Source organism: Rutidosis leptorrhynchoides, chromosome 6 (genome assembly GCF_046630445.1).
Source record: "Rutidosis leptorrhynchoides isolate AG116_Rl617_1_P2 chromosome 6, CSIRO_AGI_Rlap_v1, whole genome shotgun sequence".
NCBI lineage: Eukaryota > Viridiplantae > Streptophyta > Magnoliopsida > Asterales > Asteraceae > Rutidosis > Rutidosis leptorrhynchoides.
Window position 1 is genome coordinate 4,428,236 of NC_092338.1, and position 17,829 is coordinate 4,446,064.

Here is a 17,829-nt window from a genome sequence, read left to right on the forward strand (position 1 = left end):
GTTGCACAGTACTTCGTTTCGTGACTACACTTGGTACGGTGTAGTGAGATTTCATAATAAAGAGAATATGCGACGTTGATTAAATGTTAAGTATGGTTACCAAGTGCTCAACCACTTAGAATATTATTATTAAAACGTTTATGTATATGAAATCTTGTGGTCTATTAACATATTGAAATGATTATTACGATAAACCTATGAACTCACCAACCTTTTGGTTGACACTTTTAAGCATGTTTATTCTCAGGTACGAATTAAGTCTTCCGCTGTGCATTTGCTCATTTTAAGGACATTACTTGGAGTCGATCATCGCAATGGGACCAGATGTTGATGACTTCGTCCAGGGGGATAAGGACGGGTTGTTACAGACTGACAGACCCGCGACGGAACAAGGTGAAGTGGGGAGGGAGTGGGGTGACTGGAGACGAAAGAGGGGACGGGGTAAGTGACATCCCCCACTCCCATTGCTCTAAGACCACCAATCGTGATTTTTTTTTTGTTGTTATTAATTTATTTTTTCTCATCCCACTTCCAATCAGATTTTACCACATCACACCAATAATATTTGACACAAAAACTTTAACGAAGGTCAAATACTAACCTTGTCACATCACCAAAAAGTACTTCATTTGTCTCTAACGTCAGTGGTCTAATACGGTTATTCAATTTCTCCATTCACTCGTTTATTATATTTGTTGCATTTCAATATTTCATAGTACGGTTAATATGACATGAAGATAAAAATATGTCAGGACAACGTTTGCTAGCATTTGATTAATATGATTAAAGAATTAATTCTGATCAAAGCTTCTCACATAGCCATTTATTATGTTATGTGAAAAGCTCCGATCAAAATTAGACGAATCGTTTCGTAAAAGCTCCGATCAAAATTAAACGAATCGTTTCGTAAAAGCTCTAATAAATAGCACACGAGCTTGATGTACACACTCTAACAAATAGCAAACGAGCTTAAACGATTCGTTTAAGCTCTATTCTAATCAAGCTTTTACGAATCAAATTTAAATAGTTCATGATTAACTCAACTCATTTAAGTGGTCGCAAATAAGAATGGTTTTACTCTTAGACCATGAATACGCATCATTTGTTTCTCACCTGCGCCTAAGTGGCAAGACAAACGCCCTACAAACGTCTGTAATGGAGCGTTTGTGGGCGATTTTGGTTGAGACGTTGGTCGATGTGAAACTTAATAGAAAAGGGGAAAGAGGGTGAGGTGTGAAGTGTTGATTATTGGGGGTTATCTATGTCCCACTTTTTATTATTTAACTATCAACTACCAATCAAATTTTAATGGGGGATGATTCTCACACACACTTTTTTGATCCTCACACACCTATTTTAACCTTTTACTCTTTTAATAATACTCAATTGGTGTGTGAGGATCAAAAAAGTGTGTGTGAGAATCATCCCTCAATTTTAATACATCACTCACAAACTTTCTACAATTGTGCCAACAAACGCCCCTTACTACAAAAGTCTTCGCGATGGTAGCCTAGTGGTCACACACTCATTTTTGATCCATACACACCTAAGTTACTATTATACTTTTACTTACAATAATAGACGTTCAACTTTCTAGACAAACATAAGGATATAATTGTAAGTTATATGGTAAAAAGTGTGTATGGATCAAAACTGGGTGTGTGAGTATCACCTCCCTCTTTTTAAACATGAATTACATAATTTTTCTCTTACATGTTGACCGCGAGACTGGTCGGTGTGAAACCGCCACATGATCGGTTTTACTTTTTTCATTCCCATCATTACCATGTCACCTTAATAACAAAATAGTACACCGTTAACTATATCCGTGGTCTTGGCCAACGTCGGCAAAACTTTGCTTTACTCATAAGTAACCAGCATGACGTGTACGCGTCTGATTAAAGCACACACGGATATAAATACCTACTCCAAATCACATTCAAACCCCACACTAATTCTGTGCAAACTATTTCCTTGATTTCAACAATAATTAAATCAATCATTTTTCTGATCAATTTCCTGGTAACCGAAAAACAACTCCTGATCAATTTCATCAGTGATCATGGGTGGTTCACACAGTCGTGAAGGACTTGATCTCTCTGATTCCGATGATTACGAAGAGCGAGACGATCAATCAGAGTCAGATGATGATAATTACGAAGACGCACAACAAGAACATAAATCAACGGTGCCGGTTAATTCAGTCGATGACATTGATTCCAAGTTGAAAGCGTTAAAACTGAAATACTCGTCCGTACAACAAAACCCTACTCTGAAGAACGCGGTGAAACTGTACCTTCATATTGGCGGTAACACCCCTAAAGCTAAATGGATAGTTTCTGATAAAATTACTACTTATAAATTTGTTAAAATTGATGAAAATGATGATGAATTTGATGAAGATGATGATAATACCGTAGGAATTTGGGTATTGAAAGTAGGAAGTAAGATTAAGGCTAGGGTTTCTATTGATTTGCAATTGAAAATGTTCGGGGATCAGCGTCGTGTTGATTTTGTAGATAGTGGAGTATGGGCTATTAAGTTTATGAGAGATGAGGATTACCGTGAGTTTGTGACAAAGTTTCAAGACTGCTTGTTTGAAAATGTGCATGGTTTGAAGGCTAGTGATGACAATAAGTTGAAGGTTTATGGTAAGGATTTTATGGGCTGGGCGAAACCGGAGGTTGCGGATGATACGATGTGGGAGAAGGAGGATGATGAGGTGTGGAAGACACCGGTAAGGGCTAAGGCTAGGGCTAATGATTTGTTAGAGGAGTTCGAGGAAGCTGCTTCTGATGGTGGGATACAGAGTTTGGCATTAGGTGCGTTGGATAATAGTTTTTTGGTTAACGATACAGGTGTGCAGGTTGTGAAGAATTTTAGTCATGGGATTCATGGGAAAGGGGTTTATGTTAAATTTGATAATGGCAATAAGAGTAGGTTTGGTGGTAGTGCGAGTAGTGGAAATTCGAGTTTAACGCCTCAAAAAGCTTTGTTGATGAGGGGTGAGACTAATATGCTACTTATGTCTCCTTTAAAAGAAGGAACGCCTCATTCAACTGGTGTAAACCAACTGGATATAGAAACAGGGAAGATTGTAACAGAATGGAAATTTGAAAAGGATGGAACTGATATTACTATGAGGGATATTACCAACGATACCAAGGGTTCACAGTTGGATCCTTCTGAATCTACCTTTTTGGGGTTGGATGATAATAGGTTGTCTCAATGGGATATGAGAGACAGGAGAGGGATGGTTCAGAGTAATTCTCCAGTTCTAAATTGGACCAAAGGGCACCAGTTCTCTAGGGGAACAAATTTCCAATGCTTTGCCACCACCGGTGATGGCTCAATTGTGGTTGGTTCGTTGGATGGGAAGATCCGGTTGTACTCCACAACTTCAATGAGGCAGGCCAAGACTGCGTTTCCTGGGCTTGGTTCGCCAATTACTCATGTGGATGTGACATACGATGGAAAGTGGATATTGGGTACCACTGATACCTATCTGATTTTGATTTGTACTCTGTTCACTGATAAAGATGGGAAGACGAAAACAGGGTTTAGTGGTCGTATGGGCAGTAAAATTCCAGCTCCGAGACTGCTGAAGTTGACCCCTGTGGATTCTCATACAGCTGGGAAGCAGAATAAGTTCCACAGTGGCAGATTTTCATGGGTAAGTTTTCTTATAAATTTATATTAACAAAGTAGTTTTGATTTTGTATTGAAGTGTATATACAACTTTTTCCAGATAACTTGATGTAAATCAACTGACATAAGTAGATAGGAGCTTGGTGTTGACGAATTCTTCATATGTTTTTCTTTGTGCCTGTTATATAAAAAGAATATTTTGTTTGTGTGTGTTCAGGTGACTGAAAGCGGAAAACAAGAGCGTCACTTGGTGGCAACAGTGGGCAAGTTCAGTGTTATTTGGGACTTCCAGCAGGTGAAGAATAGTGGACATGAATGCTACAGGAATCAGCAAGGGCTAAAGAGTTGTTATTGTTACAAGCTTATGACAAAAGATGAATCGATAATAGAAAGTCGGTTTATGCATGACAAGTATGCTGCTGCTGTTAGCGACTCCCCTGAAGCGCCTTTGGTGGTGGCTACTCCAATGAAAGTCACCTCGTTCAGCATGTCTGATGGAAAAGGAAAACGCCGATAGTTATTCCTTGCCATCTCGATCTACATGATAATTGTTTGCACGTGTGTCTTTATTTGTTGACAGTGATGTAAAGTGGTATGGGTTTTTTTTTTCTCTGTTTTTTTTTACTGTAGAATGAAAATTGACTTTGCAAAGAGTGAGCGAATGATTGAAGTAGGTCTTGTTTGTGCAGTTGAAGAAACTATTATGGGTTGCTTGTTAATTGTCGTATGTTTTTCTTCTGTATTTTGTTGCTTGTTAGATGAAGTTTATCACTGAACCCCTGCATGATCCGAGTTTTAGTCAACAATCGGCTAAGCTTTGAGCTTAGTTACTGTTAGTAATAAACATAGGATAATCATATATGCATGCACCAGCAGATGCAAATTATTTGGAACTGACAGTTAAAAAATCTTGGTGAGAATGACATGTTCTTGCGGCTAATATATATTTTTATTATGTTGCTACATAGACTGGAGAATTTGTGCTTGAAAGTTGAAAGTTTGATCATCAAATTGAATTGGATCAATAGTGTGATACAAAAAGTGAAAGGGATTAGTAAGTTGTAACAAGTAACACACAAATTTGTTGGTTTTATATTCACTTTGGTGTAAAATTATTCTCCCCAACAACAACTACTTATGTAATTACGTGGTTTCCTAATAAATAAACGGACGTGTTTTCTTGTTGATTTTCATTATCGGCCTCTAAAATTTGCAATACGCAAACCTTTGTTACGTATCAGTATTAACTTTGTTACGTTAATAAAGATGACATGCCAGCTAAAAAAATCCATTATTAACTTTGTTCCGTTAAAGATGGGTAGTGATATTCCCGGTACTTTTTTGATAAATTCACCGCACACATGCATTAAAGAGTTGTACTGTACAACTCAATTCATTAATGCACGTGGATGGTGAATTTATCAAAACAGCGTGGTCCATTAAAGATGCTTTCTTAGACAGTCGATACAACAATAGGCAAAACAAAATCAAGATACATTCTAGACAGACAGTTTTGTAATTTTGAACATTAGTTGGTAAAGGATCCACCAAAATTGAAGGTAAGGCCTGTAATATCACAAGAGAATTCTCTCTCTGTGTGTGTGTATAACCAAAATATATTGCCAAAAACTGTATACACACGTTGTGCAGTGATGTCGTTTGTTCGGTCTTCATTAGCATCATCGCAGAAGATAGTTTACTAGTGAAAACAGATCAACTCAAAAGAGCTGTATCTAATATAAAGCTTCTCTTCATTCAACAGCATGTCCAAGAAGCTCTCCCATCAAAATCAACATATAATACTACTACTATGCTTTTGTTTTCCGCTTTTGCTTTTTAGTTTTACTTTCCGATTCAGATTTTGACTTTCACTTTGACTTCTTAAGAAAGTTGGTTTCAAAATGCTTTTCCCGTCTGCAGAAGCTATATACAGATGATGATGATGATGATGATGATTCATTCTTTATGTTGCCACTGTAGAAGAATGAAAAATTCTTTCAGCAGTCAAATGACATTTAATGTTGCCTTCATGGTAGCCCAGATTTAGTTCGTAGCATCCCACCTCACCGAGGGGTTGTGATACATTCGTCGTCTCTGATGTTGACCCTACAAGGATATCAATTTCCGATTAGCTCAAAAAACTACATCTAAAGTTAAAAATAATTTATTTTTAAAGAAGGAAAGCTATCATACATCCAAAGTTCATGAATTCGAACTCAAAACCCTTGGAGACTAATTGTGTGTCAAAAATCTACTACAGTGTATGTTCTAATGGATACATCATCCTAAACCGTTTTACTCAAATATTTAAATAACTACTGTGAAATTGTAGCATATCATATAGGTTGTAATTCATAACCATCCCAAGATAGACTAGTGGTCTAGGGTTCAAACCTCACAAGCAGGGGTCATAAATGGTCACGAGATAACACGATTAGGCCGAATACATCTAACTAGAAATACTTGTGGGTAGCCCCATCACTGCCCGGTCCGTTTTGACCCAATACTACCAAAAAGACCCATTGTACCTGAAATATGTAGTTACCTTTCACCCAATCCACATGACCAGATAATTTTTCTAATAATGTTTTCTTTATTATAAACACGCTAACTAATTAAATATAATTTCAGAAAAAAATGAAATGTTTGTGGATTAACACAGCATCGTCCAGACCATGACTTGCATCCTAAATAGAGGGGGAAAAAAAAAAAAAAAAAAAAAAAAAAATTTGAAAGCCTGGTCAAACCTTGAACTTCTGAGCTCAAACCATCGATGCCATTATCAGACCGGCCACATGAAGCCCCGTCATCTTCTTCAGTTTTCACTCGAGTTGAATTATCTTGTGGCAATCGCTTTACAAACCCCTTTGGAGTTCTACGACTTCTCTTGCCTTTCTTTATTTGCGAAATCACTGGTAATAGGTTCTTCACTTCACAATCATCGTCTTCTATGTAACGTAATAATATTCACGAATTAACAACAAAAATGAAAATTGCAACACATAAAAGTAACACATGGGAACCATCTTACCTTGCTTAACAACTTTTATCTTGAGTTTTTCTTTCTTAGCTTCCTCTGCTTTCTCTGTGGAAAATAATAAGAAAGTTCAAAAATTACGAAGAAACAAAAAAAAAAAAAAACGTTAAGCCAGAACATGAAAGGACCTTAAAGAAATGATGATGAATACCAAAGTAATTTGATGATCTTTTTTTTTTAGAACGGGGACGCATCTCCATTAAACAAACAGCTGCTTCGATCTCTTCTAGACTATATCGTCTTAAAATACTTACCTACAAAGTCGTTTCGAGCATATATATTCAGATACTAGTAGACATACATACATATGCTTTTAGTTCATTTCCTATATTGATATGATGGTTGGTATGTTAACAGGGAAGGATCAATGGGCTGGTAGCAAGAGACGCAAATGATTAACTAAAAGTCTATGAGAGGAGAACAAAGTAAAAACTAGAGACCTACTCTTTTGATATATTAACCCTCAACACTTTATTTGGAATATGGAAACCAACTTTAAGACCCTCTTCCTTTGTGTCGTCAATTAACGTTGTATATTTTAAAAACACTCCATTCTCTTGTCTCCCACTTAAAGTTACCAGAGTATTGATAAACCTTGATGTACATTACCATTCATGCTTATTTTTAAAAGTACATGATCAAGTATAATGCTTCAAATCGGTAACAACGTATAAGTTTTGAGTATCTAATGTGTTATACGGCTATAGTCATTTCATACATAGTCTATTGTAATTGTGTAATGCTCAAGCAAACTATACCATAACCACATCTTACCCAATTACGCTAGACAGTTTGAAACCATAATGTCAGTTGTTGTGCTAACATCTCAAAAAGTTAGTTCTACCGTGTGATTATATACTTCATTAGAAACAGCGCTAATTAACACATTAATGTATACAATAGGTACAAAAGTATGTCATATTGTTAAGTTGTACGTATAAAACAAAGAAAGAGAGAGGTAGAGGGGGGTAATTAGTATATACCTGTAATTTGCAGGGCTCAACAAGACAAAAAAAGAGAATATCGCCTTGTAGTAACCTTTGTGCAGCGGTGAATCCCCTCCAACCACCACTTAAGCCATGTCTTGCTTTCAGAAAATTTGTCTTGAACTCCTTTCCTGACTCATCCACCAGAATTATCGTTGAATCGTGATCAGGCAAATGCATTACACAAAATTTTGTTGGTAAAATCTGCACAATAATAAAATCAAATCATCATTATGCAATTCATCCAAAAATATTAAATTTTAATTGAATCTTTATTTGAAAACTTCTACTTCAGCTTCTTAGATACTTACCATCCAAAAACTGTACATAACATTTGACGGGAGCATACACTTGCCAAACTTGGGTAACTCTTTATCCAGACGTTGTAGAAAAAACCATGCTCGCTCCATACACATATATTGATCTTCAACATCATTATATATGTCACATAACCTTGTTCTTTTCCCTTTACTGTATCAATTAAAATGCATTCAAGTCAACAAGAATTTTTAAGAAAATATTTGAGCAAGATTAAGAGAGAGAAACAGACGGAAGCCACTGACCCTAAAGCTTTTTTCGGCTGATCTGACATAATCTGCCATAGAAGAATATTGAAGTAGTAAACCATTAGTTATCTGACATACAATACACTGCTGATGAACGACTATAGAACTAGTGCATGACATGATTTTAAAAGTAATTTAACAACTTCATTTTGGCATCATATAAGCAGCATACACTCGATAGCATCAATGAAAAGGATGAATAAGCCTCCAGTAATGTAGCCTGGTTGGTATAAGTGGATCAGGTAATTGGGTCGCCATTGAACCACTAATTAAGTGGGCCAGTAAGTGAGCCTGATTTACCTCTAACGTAACCAGGATTTTCGGTATTCAACCTTATGAATAGAGCATATTACCCCCGATAAAAGTTAAAACCGGAAGAAAGCTCCCGATATTCATGTTCATAACATTCACACAAAAACCAATACATGAATACTGATCAACTTATGAATATGATAAAGCTTAAGAAAACGATATATAAGTAGGACTCACTCACTAGCAAGTACTATATGCTTCTTCTTGCATCAACGAATTACTCCCTAGCAAATTAGTATAGCTATGTTAGGAAAACATTAAATACATGACTAAACTTCCTTCAAAGATTAAACCAAAACAAGTAACGTCCTGAAATGAGGCACAAATTCTGCGCATTTGATCTTTATTTCGACGTTATTGTCTTTTACAACCCTAATTGGTGAACAGCCTGTTGCGCCGCCGGACGAAATTTCTTTCGACAACCCTAATCGTCGAAAGAAAGCATTGTGGTGCCGCACAATTACGTCGTTTTACAACCCTAATTTCCGTAAACGGCAAAACGGAGAACTGAATCAATCAGCACAAAGAACACTATTCAAGCAAGAATAAGACACATAATTATCCATCTATTGAACAATTTAAATCATCGAATCAACTTAAATGAAGTTGCAAAACACGATAAATATCCCAAAATGACATCAAGATTCTTGAATCCTAGGGTTTCTGAAGGAGTAAACATAAATTACAAACATCAAGACTAAAAATAACATCAACAGATTCAAAATTAAATCAAATACAAACTTGAATCTGAAGTTGGCACGTAATTTAAAGCAAAAAGAAACGGTGTTTCACCTGTGTATCTTTTGATTTAGCTTCCCCGGGCTCTTTAGGACTCCTCTTCCTCTTTTTCTTCTTGTCAGATGTCAGATTATGCTTCATCTGTGCAATGAAAGGCAAAAAATTCAACAATCATATGCAAATGAAGTTAAAAGATGGAAAGAAATGAAGTAAGAAACAGATATCAAAGACATGTAAAAATTTACCTCTGAATCTTGTTCCACAATAATTTGCTTCTTGGAATCCATGTTTTCTGACTTGCCTGTCTTAAGTTTTTACTGGCTTTATATTTATTTATTTATTTATTTATTTATTTATTTAATGGTCTTTTTTTATATCTCTTGTCTACTTTAGCTACCTATGAGTTGGATTGGTAGATGTATACTTTCATGCTTATTTGTAAAGTGATTGTAATTAAGTTTTGGTTTGTGTAATACGGAGGATAATAATAAAGATTCAAGAGCAGAAGCAGGTAAGATACAAGAGTATAAACATTAAAAAAATCCGGCTATGATCCAGTGTGGACAAGTTGTATGAGTGCGGATATAATCCACACCGTTGAATTTAATCTAGTAATAATTGGTACTCGCATTATGTAGAGTCTAATAATCGATACATTCCTTCCCCAAAATCGCCTTGGTAAAACGTTCAACCTAGTCCCAACGTACGCCAAAGAGGTTTAGACTTACGGCATACGGATGGTCCCTATCTCCCGCCACTTCGAACCGACAAGCGACACCATTTTAAGTTTATGACCGTTTTTTAGTAAACTATCTAGCTCATTGGTCTAACTTCATGGCACCGAAAATGTATGAGTGATTCACCGAAACAACGAGACCTTCAAAGCAACTTTTTCAAGTGTCATCAATCGGAAATCAAGACAGACCGGGCACTACGGTGAGACGTGAAAACACCCGATCCCATTTTGACCTCGATATGTGGAATCGTCTTGCGCCATAGGTGTTGAGATTGTTCGGGAGACATGGTCCAAGCCTGGTACGAGGATGACTTGTCTAGAGGTGCAATGAATTCTTTTCATTTCCGGGTATGTCGCTCTGGCGACTGAACGGTTGGATATTTGATATAACTATTTATAATTTTTTTCCCTTTTTAGGTTTTACAAAGTCATTGGCACATATTACAGCGATCGGTAACTGTCCATAGTAGAAACACAATAGAAATAATCAAGTATGCATGCATAATTACACACAACTTGATTATAGAAGACAAGACTTAAAACATCGCTGAAAATGAAGATTGTCGGTAGGAAATATGCAAGGTACGTGAATCGAAAGGTGTGTAACGTAAAAAAGAATAACACGAAAACTTCGAGATAGAGATGTATACGGTGGATTACAATCTGATTTAGTTTAACATCATTAATCGCTCCGTAAAGCTCAATGATTATATTTTATTAATTTTTTTTAACGGCCAAAGAATCAATTATATTAAAAAATAACAAACGCTCTCTAGCAAGGCGCTAATTGTAAGACCCGTATAATTATTGTACAGTGGTGTAAATAGGTTACTTGAAGTGTGGGAATTAGTGTGCAGTTAAACAGAGGTCAGAGTCTGTCCAGACCAGGGTGCGCTCAGCGCACACTTAAGGGTGCGCGTGGCGCACTACTACTGTAGACGGATTCTGTTTCTTTTAATTGATATTTTGGAAGGGCTTTTTGGTAAATTCACTTAGGGCCGAGTTAAGGGCCACAAGATCAGTGGATGGAGTGTCATAACTCCACTTTCAACCACCTTCATCTTCCTACTTCAAGTTTAGAGAGAGAAACCCTTTTGAGAGAGAGAAAGCTCAAATCAAGGAGGAAGAAGTTGATTTCGGGCCAAACCGCGTGTGTTAAAGTTGTTCATCTAATCACTAGCTACTTTGAGATTGTGGTGGTAAGTTCTAACTTTGATTTTCTTATTTTAAATTGTTTAAGGGTTAGGGTTTGGATTAGTGATGAACATAAAACCCATAATTAGTGATTTTGGGTGTTCTTGGGTAAGATTGAGTCTTGAAGACTCAATAGTAACTAACCTAGGGTTTCAAAGTGTAAATTGGTGTTTATGAACCTTGATTGGTTAGTTAATTACTAGCACATCTATTTATTAAGCAAATGGGTGTTAATGGGGTAGTGGATGACCCGAAATGGGTGTGTTGACTTTAAAATGGTCGAATGGGTAATGATTGGCCTAGTTGGGAAAGATGGGTATGAAATACCCTAATTGTTTATTAGTTAGAGTTGTTGGACCTCAATCACTAGGTTTTGGTGACTTATGATGGTCTTGACCTTAAATGGACGGTTTTGGTGTAAATGGGGTATTTAATTCATTAAGTCATTAAATGCACATGAGTAAGTTGTTGGTGTTTAGTCCAACTAGTTTGTGTGTTGATCGAGTACTTATTGTATTAGGTACTTTGCTTTGAAGCTCGCAGAAGTATAAAACCGTCACCGAATCGTTAAGGTGAGTGGAATAATTATGCATGTATGTATATAGTGTATTTATTTGTATGCTATGGCATGAACCACGGAGCCGGTAGTGCCATAGTATGTGCGAGTGTGCTATGATGTGAACCACGGAGCCGGTAGCATCATGGTATGTGTGTTGTAGTGTGAACCACGGAGCCGGTAGCACTATAGCACGAGTCATTAATGTAGTAACCCGACAAAATCGTCATTGACGGCGCCGTCTACTTAGGTCCCGTTACGTGGTCATAAGTCTTTAAAATGACGTTTGACCAAAATATGTCGCATTCATTTCAAATGTAAAGATGTTTCAAGTTTACAAAAGTAGTTCAACGACTAGTTACATTACAACGTTTAACGTACAAATGAAACCTATGCGACACCATTTATAAGTAAGTCAAAAGACGCTCCATGTATGCATGTATACTCGACATCCAAGCTAGTATCAAAAGTGAGCGGAAGCATGTATCACTAAGCATTCAAGGACCTGAGAAAACATATAGAAAACTGTCAACGAAAAACGTTGGTGAAATCATAGGTATAGTAATAAACGTTGTTTTTGAACCACAAGATTTTGTATTTCCATAACGTAGATTATCCAAATCATTTGCATTCCAAAAGTGTTGTTATTCGCGAGCACTCAATTATCAAGACTTAACCAACGTTACCCCATCACACAGTGTTAGAACCCACACTAAAACACGAAAGCATATTTCATCCGCATAACGGTAGCGAACGGTCTGAATGAGGGTTTGTCAAACCCATATGGCCATACAACATAAGTTCTCGCTTACACCCGGCAAGTGTAACTAATGATAATCGAATTGAGGCATTTTTGTTCTAACTCGCACGTGGAATGTTTGTTTTCGTACGTGTGTTCAAAGCATAAAGTATGTAGTATAAAACTGTATATGTTTCTCATCCCATGATTTAAAAGTATAAAAGTTGTTGAAAGATGGGACTATGATCTCACCTCGAGTTCACGAGTATAAATGTACTTCACAAAGTAAACGTGTGTATGAAAGTTGTTTAGCCTTGACCTATAAAAGTAAGTTATATCAATTAACCGATTACGATACAAGGTCGGTCGAAATGTGTTCAATTAGTCCTATGGCTCGTTACGACTCGATTAATATAATATGTTCATCACGTTGTCAAGTTTCATGCAAGAAACAAGTACAAAAGCACGTTAGAATGATTGCAAAAGTATTTGGTTAAGTTTGACTAAAAATCAAACTTTGGTCAAAGTCAACGAAAAAAGTCAACACGTTCGGGTCGGGTCCCGAACTATTTTCCTAAGCTTAGAAGTCATATATAAGCATGTTGGCCAAGTTTCATGTCAATCGGAGGTACCTAGCATAGCTAGAATTAAACAAAAATCGACCAAATTGGGCAGTCTGCCTCTGATGCGCCGCATCTAGAGGTGATGCGCCGCATATGTGTCTGTTTCACCAATTCTGGGCAGTTTTAAACACTTAAACGATTTCAACTTCAAACAACCATAACTTATGAACCGTAAACATTCAAAACACGTATCTTATATTGTTGAAAAGGTATTTTGACGAGGAATACAACTAAACACATTTCATCAAACAAAAACATCAATTACAAGAACAAAAACCTCATCAAATGATCGTTAAACGTTCAAAATCAAAGTTTCAAGTTCATAATATGCATTTCTTGACTCGGGAATCCAATCTACACATACGATAGGCCGTTTCGAAGGTAATTAAACATACAGTACAACTAAACACTTACTAATAACATTTCATGGCATTCAAAGCATCAAAAGTTCATTTTAAACGCTATCAAACCCTAATCAAAAATCACAAAATCAATAATCATGTTAATGATGCTTTCCAAATCAATCTACACATCAAATTGAAGCTAATGATGCTAGTAACACATTTAATACATGAAATTTAGTATTTAAACAACATTTAATCATCTAAAATTCAAGATTAAATAAACTCATTTCAAGTTCATGCTAGTTTATGCAAAACAACAAGATCGAGCAATTAAATCGTATATTCATGCTAGACACGAGGCATAGACACTAACTAACACCATTTCAAGTCAAAAACATGAATTAGAGAAATCTAGAGTTTTAGGAATGTTACCCAAACGAGATGAAATTGGTACCAAAATGTAGAGGATGATGAGAGGATCACGAATATGTAATTTGTTTTTATGTATGCTTGCTTGAATTGATTTAGATGATGATTATTTGAAGATGTTAGAAAGTGTTCTTGAGTTAGAGAGGAAAAAGGAGATGAGGTGGTGAAATTATGAATGAATGGATGAGATGGGGTTGACTAGTTGACCTAGTCAACTAGTTTGGCCCCTTGGCAACTTCGGTCCCTCGAGTTTGAAAGTGGGTGCGTGAATTAACCGAACGAATATTTTAAAACGCTGGAGTAAACGTGAGATGTTAAAATCAAATAACGGAAATATTAAGAACATTAGTTAACGAAAGTTACGAATTTAGATAATGGAAGATATTATCAACAACAAAAAAAGACGGTGTTAAAATAAATTTAACGAAAAAACGCGGGATGTTACATTACCTACACCTTAAAGAAATTTCGTCCTGAAATTTAGTTGGAGGTAGTAGTTGTTGTTTCTTCCTAGAGATCTGGCATTGCGAATTCTATGAATAAGTGAAGGTACTTCCTTGGGCATTTCAACGAACTTTGACATTCGGGATTTTACGTTGTTTCAGAGTTTGGTTTCACGATCTATAATTTCAACCAGTTCTCCTATGAAGTGAAGTTTTTCATCGATAGTGGGTTCATCAAAAGGAATAACAAGTTCTTGTTCGGCATTGTTCGGCAATACACTTCTTTAAGTTTGATACATAGAATGTAGGATGAACGGAGCTCAATTGAGTCGGAAAGTCTAAACGGTTAACAACGGGTCCAAAACGCCCCAAGATTTCAAAAGGATCAAAATATCGCGGATCTAGCTTTCTACGTTTCCCGAAATGGATTACACCTTTCCAAGGTGCGACTTTCAACATTTCGCTGTCACCTACTTGGAATTTGAGAGGTTTACGTCTAACATCGACATAGCTCTTTTGGCGACTACGGGCCGTTTTGAGCCTTTTTGGATTTGAACAATTTCTCGGTTGTTTCATGAATGATTTCGGGTCCGGTGGTTTGATTATCATTTATTTCGGTTCAACATTTAAGAAAAAAAAACGACAATTGCGGCTATATGAGTTTTCGAAAAGTTGTGGCGTTAATACTCGTGTGATAATTTTTGTAGTACTAGGATCCGGATAAAGGCAAATACTTTTCTCAAGTAAATTTGAAGTTGATAATGCAAACTCGTATTATGGTTTCCAAGGTTTGAATCGTATATTTTCTTGTTCCGTCGGTTTGTGGATGATACGCGGTACTTATGTTTAAACGTGTTCCTAAGGCTTCTTGTAAAACTAGAAGTGAAACGAGTATTTCGATCCGAGATAATTGACAATGGTACACCCTGTTGGAATAGAATTCTCTAAAATATGCTTGAACAAGTTAGTTAGGGTTCGAAAACGTTTGTTGGAACAAGTTTCTCATTGGCTACTGAAAACGTTCGTCAGGGCTATTCACCCTCGTGGTGAATACTAGTAATACGTGAAGATTCTCTCTCTCCATCGAGAATTTAGATCAAAAGGTTTCCTTGCACGGAAGTACGAGCGAAAAAGATAGGACCGAAATGAGATTTAGGATAGGATAAGTTTACATCTCGATGTAGCTACATCGCACATCTTGTGGTCAAATGTTAAGACTTGGTGGGAACGAGATTGTACACGTAGTTGTATAGTTCGGAGTTGAGTAGTAGTTGGCCGTATATCAGAAGCATAAGGACGATACGTCGAAGGAAAGAAAGAGGTATCCTTGAATTGTGTGTCATCTTGGGTCCCAGTAATATCATACGGTAATAGTGAAATAACAGAGTTATATATCGTGGTACATGGTGACGAGAAGATTGATCAGATCCATAATTAAGTATTCGAATTCTTCGTGCAAAATAACGAATTTTCAGTTTCCTTGATTTCGAGTCGAGAGAGTATGCCTTTCAGGCGTTCACGTAGAAATATTTCCCATATTTGAGTCTTATCTTGTGCTATACGAATTTAGCTAGTAAGGTTGGTGTGGATAATCACGTTCGAGGTCCGGACATGGAGTGGTTTAAATCTTTCCCTTAGTGAGTTAACGAGGTTAAAGGACGAGCAATACGGGAAAAGTCGGAAATGAATCTTCGGTAATAACCGGCGAGATCCAAGATTTACGAATACAAGTCGGAGTCGTGAGGGTTTCTTGATTACGTGTGGCTTCGATTTCCAAGAGATCTACTTTAATACCTTGACCACTAACAACATGGTTTAGGGATTGGACTTCGTTTAACCAAAATTCTCACTTGGAGAATTCTGCATAGAGTTGCTCTTTTCTTAAGAGTTCGAGCGTAAGACAGAGATGTGGCTTGTTTTCTTCTTTACTTGAATAGATTTAGACATCATCTATAAATACGATAACGGATTTTCCTAGATAAGTTTGCATACGCGGTTCAGGAGGTCTAGAATACAGACGGAGCCTTAGATAAACTGAACGACACTAAAAGAAATTTATAACTATCGTAGCGAGTTCAGAAAGCGGTTTAGGAGACATCGTCTCCCTTAACCCTCAATTGATGATAACCAGAATGGAAGTCGATTTGGAATACACACGAGGACCTTGTAATTGATCAAGAGGTCATTGATGCGGGGAAAAGGATATAGGTTCTCAACTGAAAATTATTTAGTTCACGATAATCTATACATAATTGTAGGGAAACATTTCTTCTTAACGAAGGGGTTTTGAACTCCTTAGTTCTATAGGTATCCTGTCAGTTTCAAAATTCTTACCCAAAAGTTTAACGTAAAAGTTTGTCGGCACGCAATAGTTTTCCATTGGTCACTTGAATGGCATAACTAGTATCTAGGGGGAAGTGGTGGAGTGCAAAGAGTATGAACCCAAGTCTTGGATATAAAGCATTGATGACACTTGTATTGAATAATCATGAAACGTAAGAGTTATTGAGAAGAAACGTACCCGTGACTAGTTATCATCTCAGGCTTCCTTGGTGGTAATGTTGAAAGTTCAACCGCGTGCATTGGTTTTAGCTTTATTCTTTGGGCATTCATTCCTAAAATGACCCGATTGGCCATATTTGTAGCAAACACCCGGCTTTTGTGCATTGGGTCCCTTTTGAGTGACGGGGGCGGTACTCCCACAATATTTGGCAATATGACCACTTCCTTGGCACCGGTGGCAAATTAGCTTGCCACATTCACCAAAGTGATGCTTGTGGCATTTGTTGCAAAATGGTCGAGTTCCGGCATAACTTTTCTTGTCGTCGGAGGTGAAAGGCTTCTTAGCGAAGTTGTTGTTGTTGTTGTAGTTGCTTGATTGGGGGGCTTCCCACTTTCTTTTGTTGTCACCCAACTCATCCTCGGCTTTAGGTGCCGGCACTTCAATTTCGTCCACCGTTTCGATCAACTGGCGGGCCATCTTTAAAGCTTCTTGGTGGTCAATGGGTTTGGATGACATTACCCCGTGTTTGATGCTCTTAGGGAGACCATCCATGTAAAGTTCAACTCTTAGGGATTCGGGAGTCATGAGGTTTGGGCACATCAAGGCTAGCTCGGAAAATCGTTGATTATAGGCCTTTAGGTTATTTCTGACAGCTTTCAAAGTTCTTAGCTCGTGTTCAAGCTTGCGGGTCTCTTCGTGCGGAAAGTATTCGGTGATCATATTTTTCTTTAAGTCGGCCCAAGAGAGAGTGTGGGCTTCATCGGTACCCACCGATTGCACATACGTATTCCACCATGTGAGAGCGATACCGGCGAAAGTGTGGGTGGAATATTTGACCTTGTCTTGGTCGCGGCAACCGTTTATGCTAAAAATGGCTTCTGTGTGCTCGAACCATCGAGTGAGAGCAACCGGTCCTCCGGTCCCATCGAAAGTGTGAGGTTTGCACCCCATGAAAGCTTTGTAGGAGCATCCCTC

At 37.3% G+C, this 17,829-nt stretch overlaps 2 protein-coding genes and 1 long non-coding RNA gene across 3 annotated transcripts; 1 reads left to right on the forward strand and 2 right to left on the reverse strand.

The window, feature by feature from the left end:
* The first annotated feature begins 1,936 nt into the window (after window positions 1–1,936).
* LOC139851492 (protein CYPRO4) lies at window positions 1,937–4,430 on the forward strand. The gene is made up of 2 exons (XM_071840557.1): window positions 1,937–3,673; window positions 3,866–4,430. The coding sequence occupies exons 1-2, from the start codon at window positions 2,063–2,065 to the stop codon at window positions 4,163–4,165; spliced, it is 1,911 nt and encodes a 636-aa protein (XP_071696658.1). The 5' UTR covers window positions 1,937–2,062; the 3' UTR covers window positions 4,166–4,430.
* A 545-nt stretch (window positions 4,431–4,975) lies between these two features.
* On the reverse strand, window positions 4,976–8,137 carry LOC139855695 (uncharacterized). The gene is made up of 6 exons (XM_071844945.1): window positions 7,983–8,137; window positions 7,669–7,875; window positions 6,837–6,939; window positions 6,680–6,733; window positions 6,396–6,596; window positions 4,976–5,754 (listed from the first exon to the last, which is right to left on the reverse strand). The coding sequence occupies exons 1-6, from the start codon at window positions 8,085–8,087 to the stop codon at window positions 5,612–5,614; spliced, it is 813 nt and encodes a 270-aa protein (XP_071701046.1). The 5' UTR covers window positions 8,088–8,137; the 3' UTR covers window positions 4,976–5,611.
* Window positions 8,138–8,234: 97 nt separating this feature from the next.
* On the reverse strand, window positions 8,235–9,751 carry LOC139852579 (uncharacterized). Its single transcript, XR_011761125.1, has 3 exons — window positions 9,533–9,751; window positions 9,342–9,428; window positions 8,235–8,266 (listed from the first exon to the last, which is right to left on the reverse strand). It is a non-coding gene; the product is annotated as an uncharacterized lncRNA (long non-coding RNA).
* Between the last annotated feature and the right edge of the window lie 8,078 nt (window positions 9,752–17,829).

Coding starts and splice junctions, on each gene's coding strand:
- LOC139851492 (XM_071840557.1), top strand. CDS start 2,063: ATGGGTGGTTCACACAGTCGTGAAGGACTTGATCTCTCTGATTCCGAT. Junction 3,674..3,865: donor ACAGTGGCAGATTTTCATGG/GTAAGTTTTCTT, acceptor GTGTGTGTTCAG/GTGACTGAAAGCGGAAAACA.
- LOC139855695 (XM_071844945.1), bottom strand. CDS start 8,087: ATGTGTATGGAGCGAGCATGGTTTTTTCTACAACGTCTGGATAAAGAG. Junction 6,734..6,836: donor AAGATCATCAAATTACTTTG/GTATTCATCATC, acceptor TATTTTCCACAG/AGAAAGCAGAGGAAGCTAAG. Junction 6,597..6,679: donor GATAAAAGTTGTTAAGCAAG/GTAAGATGGTTC, acceptor TACGTTACATAG/AAGACGATGATTGTGAAGTG.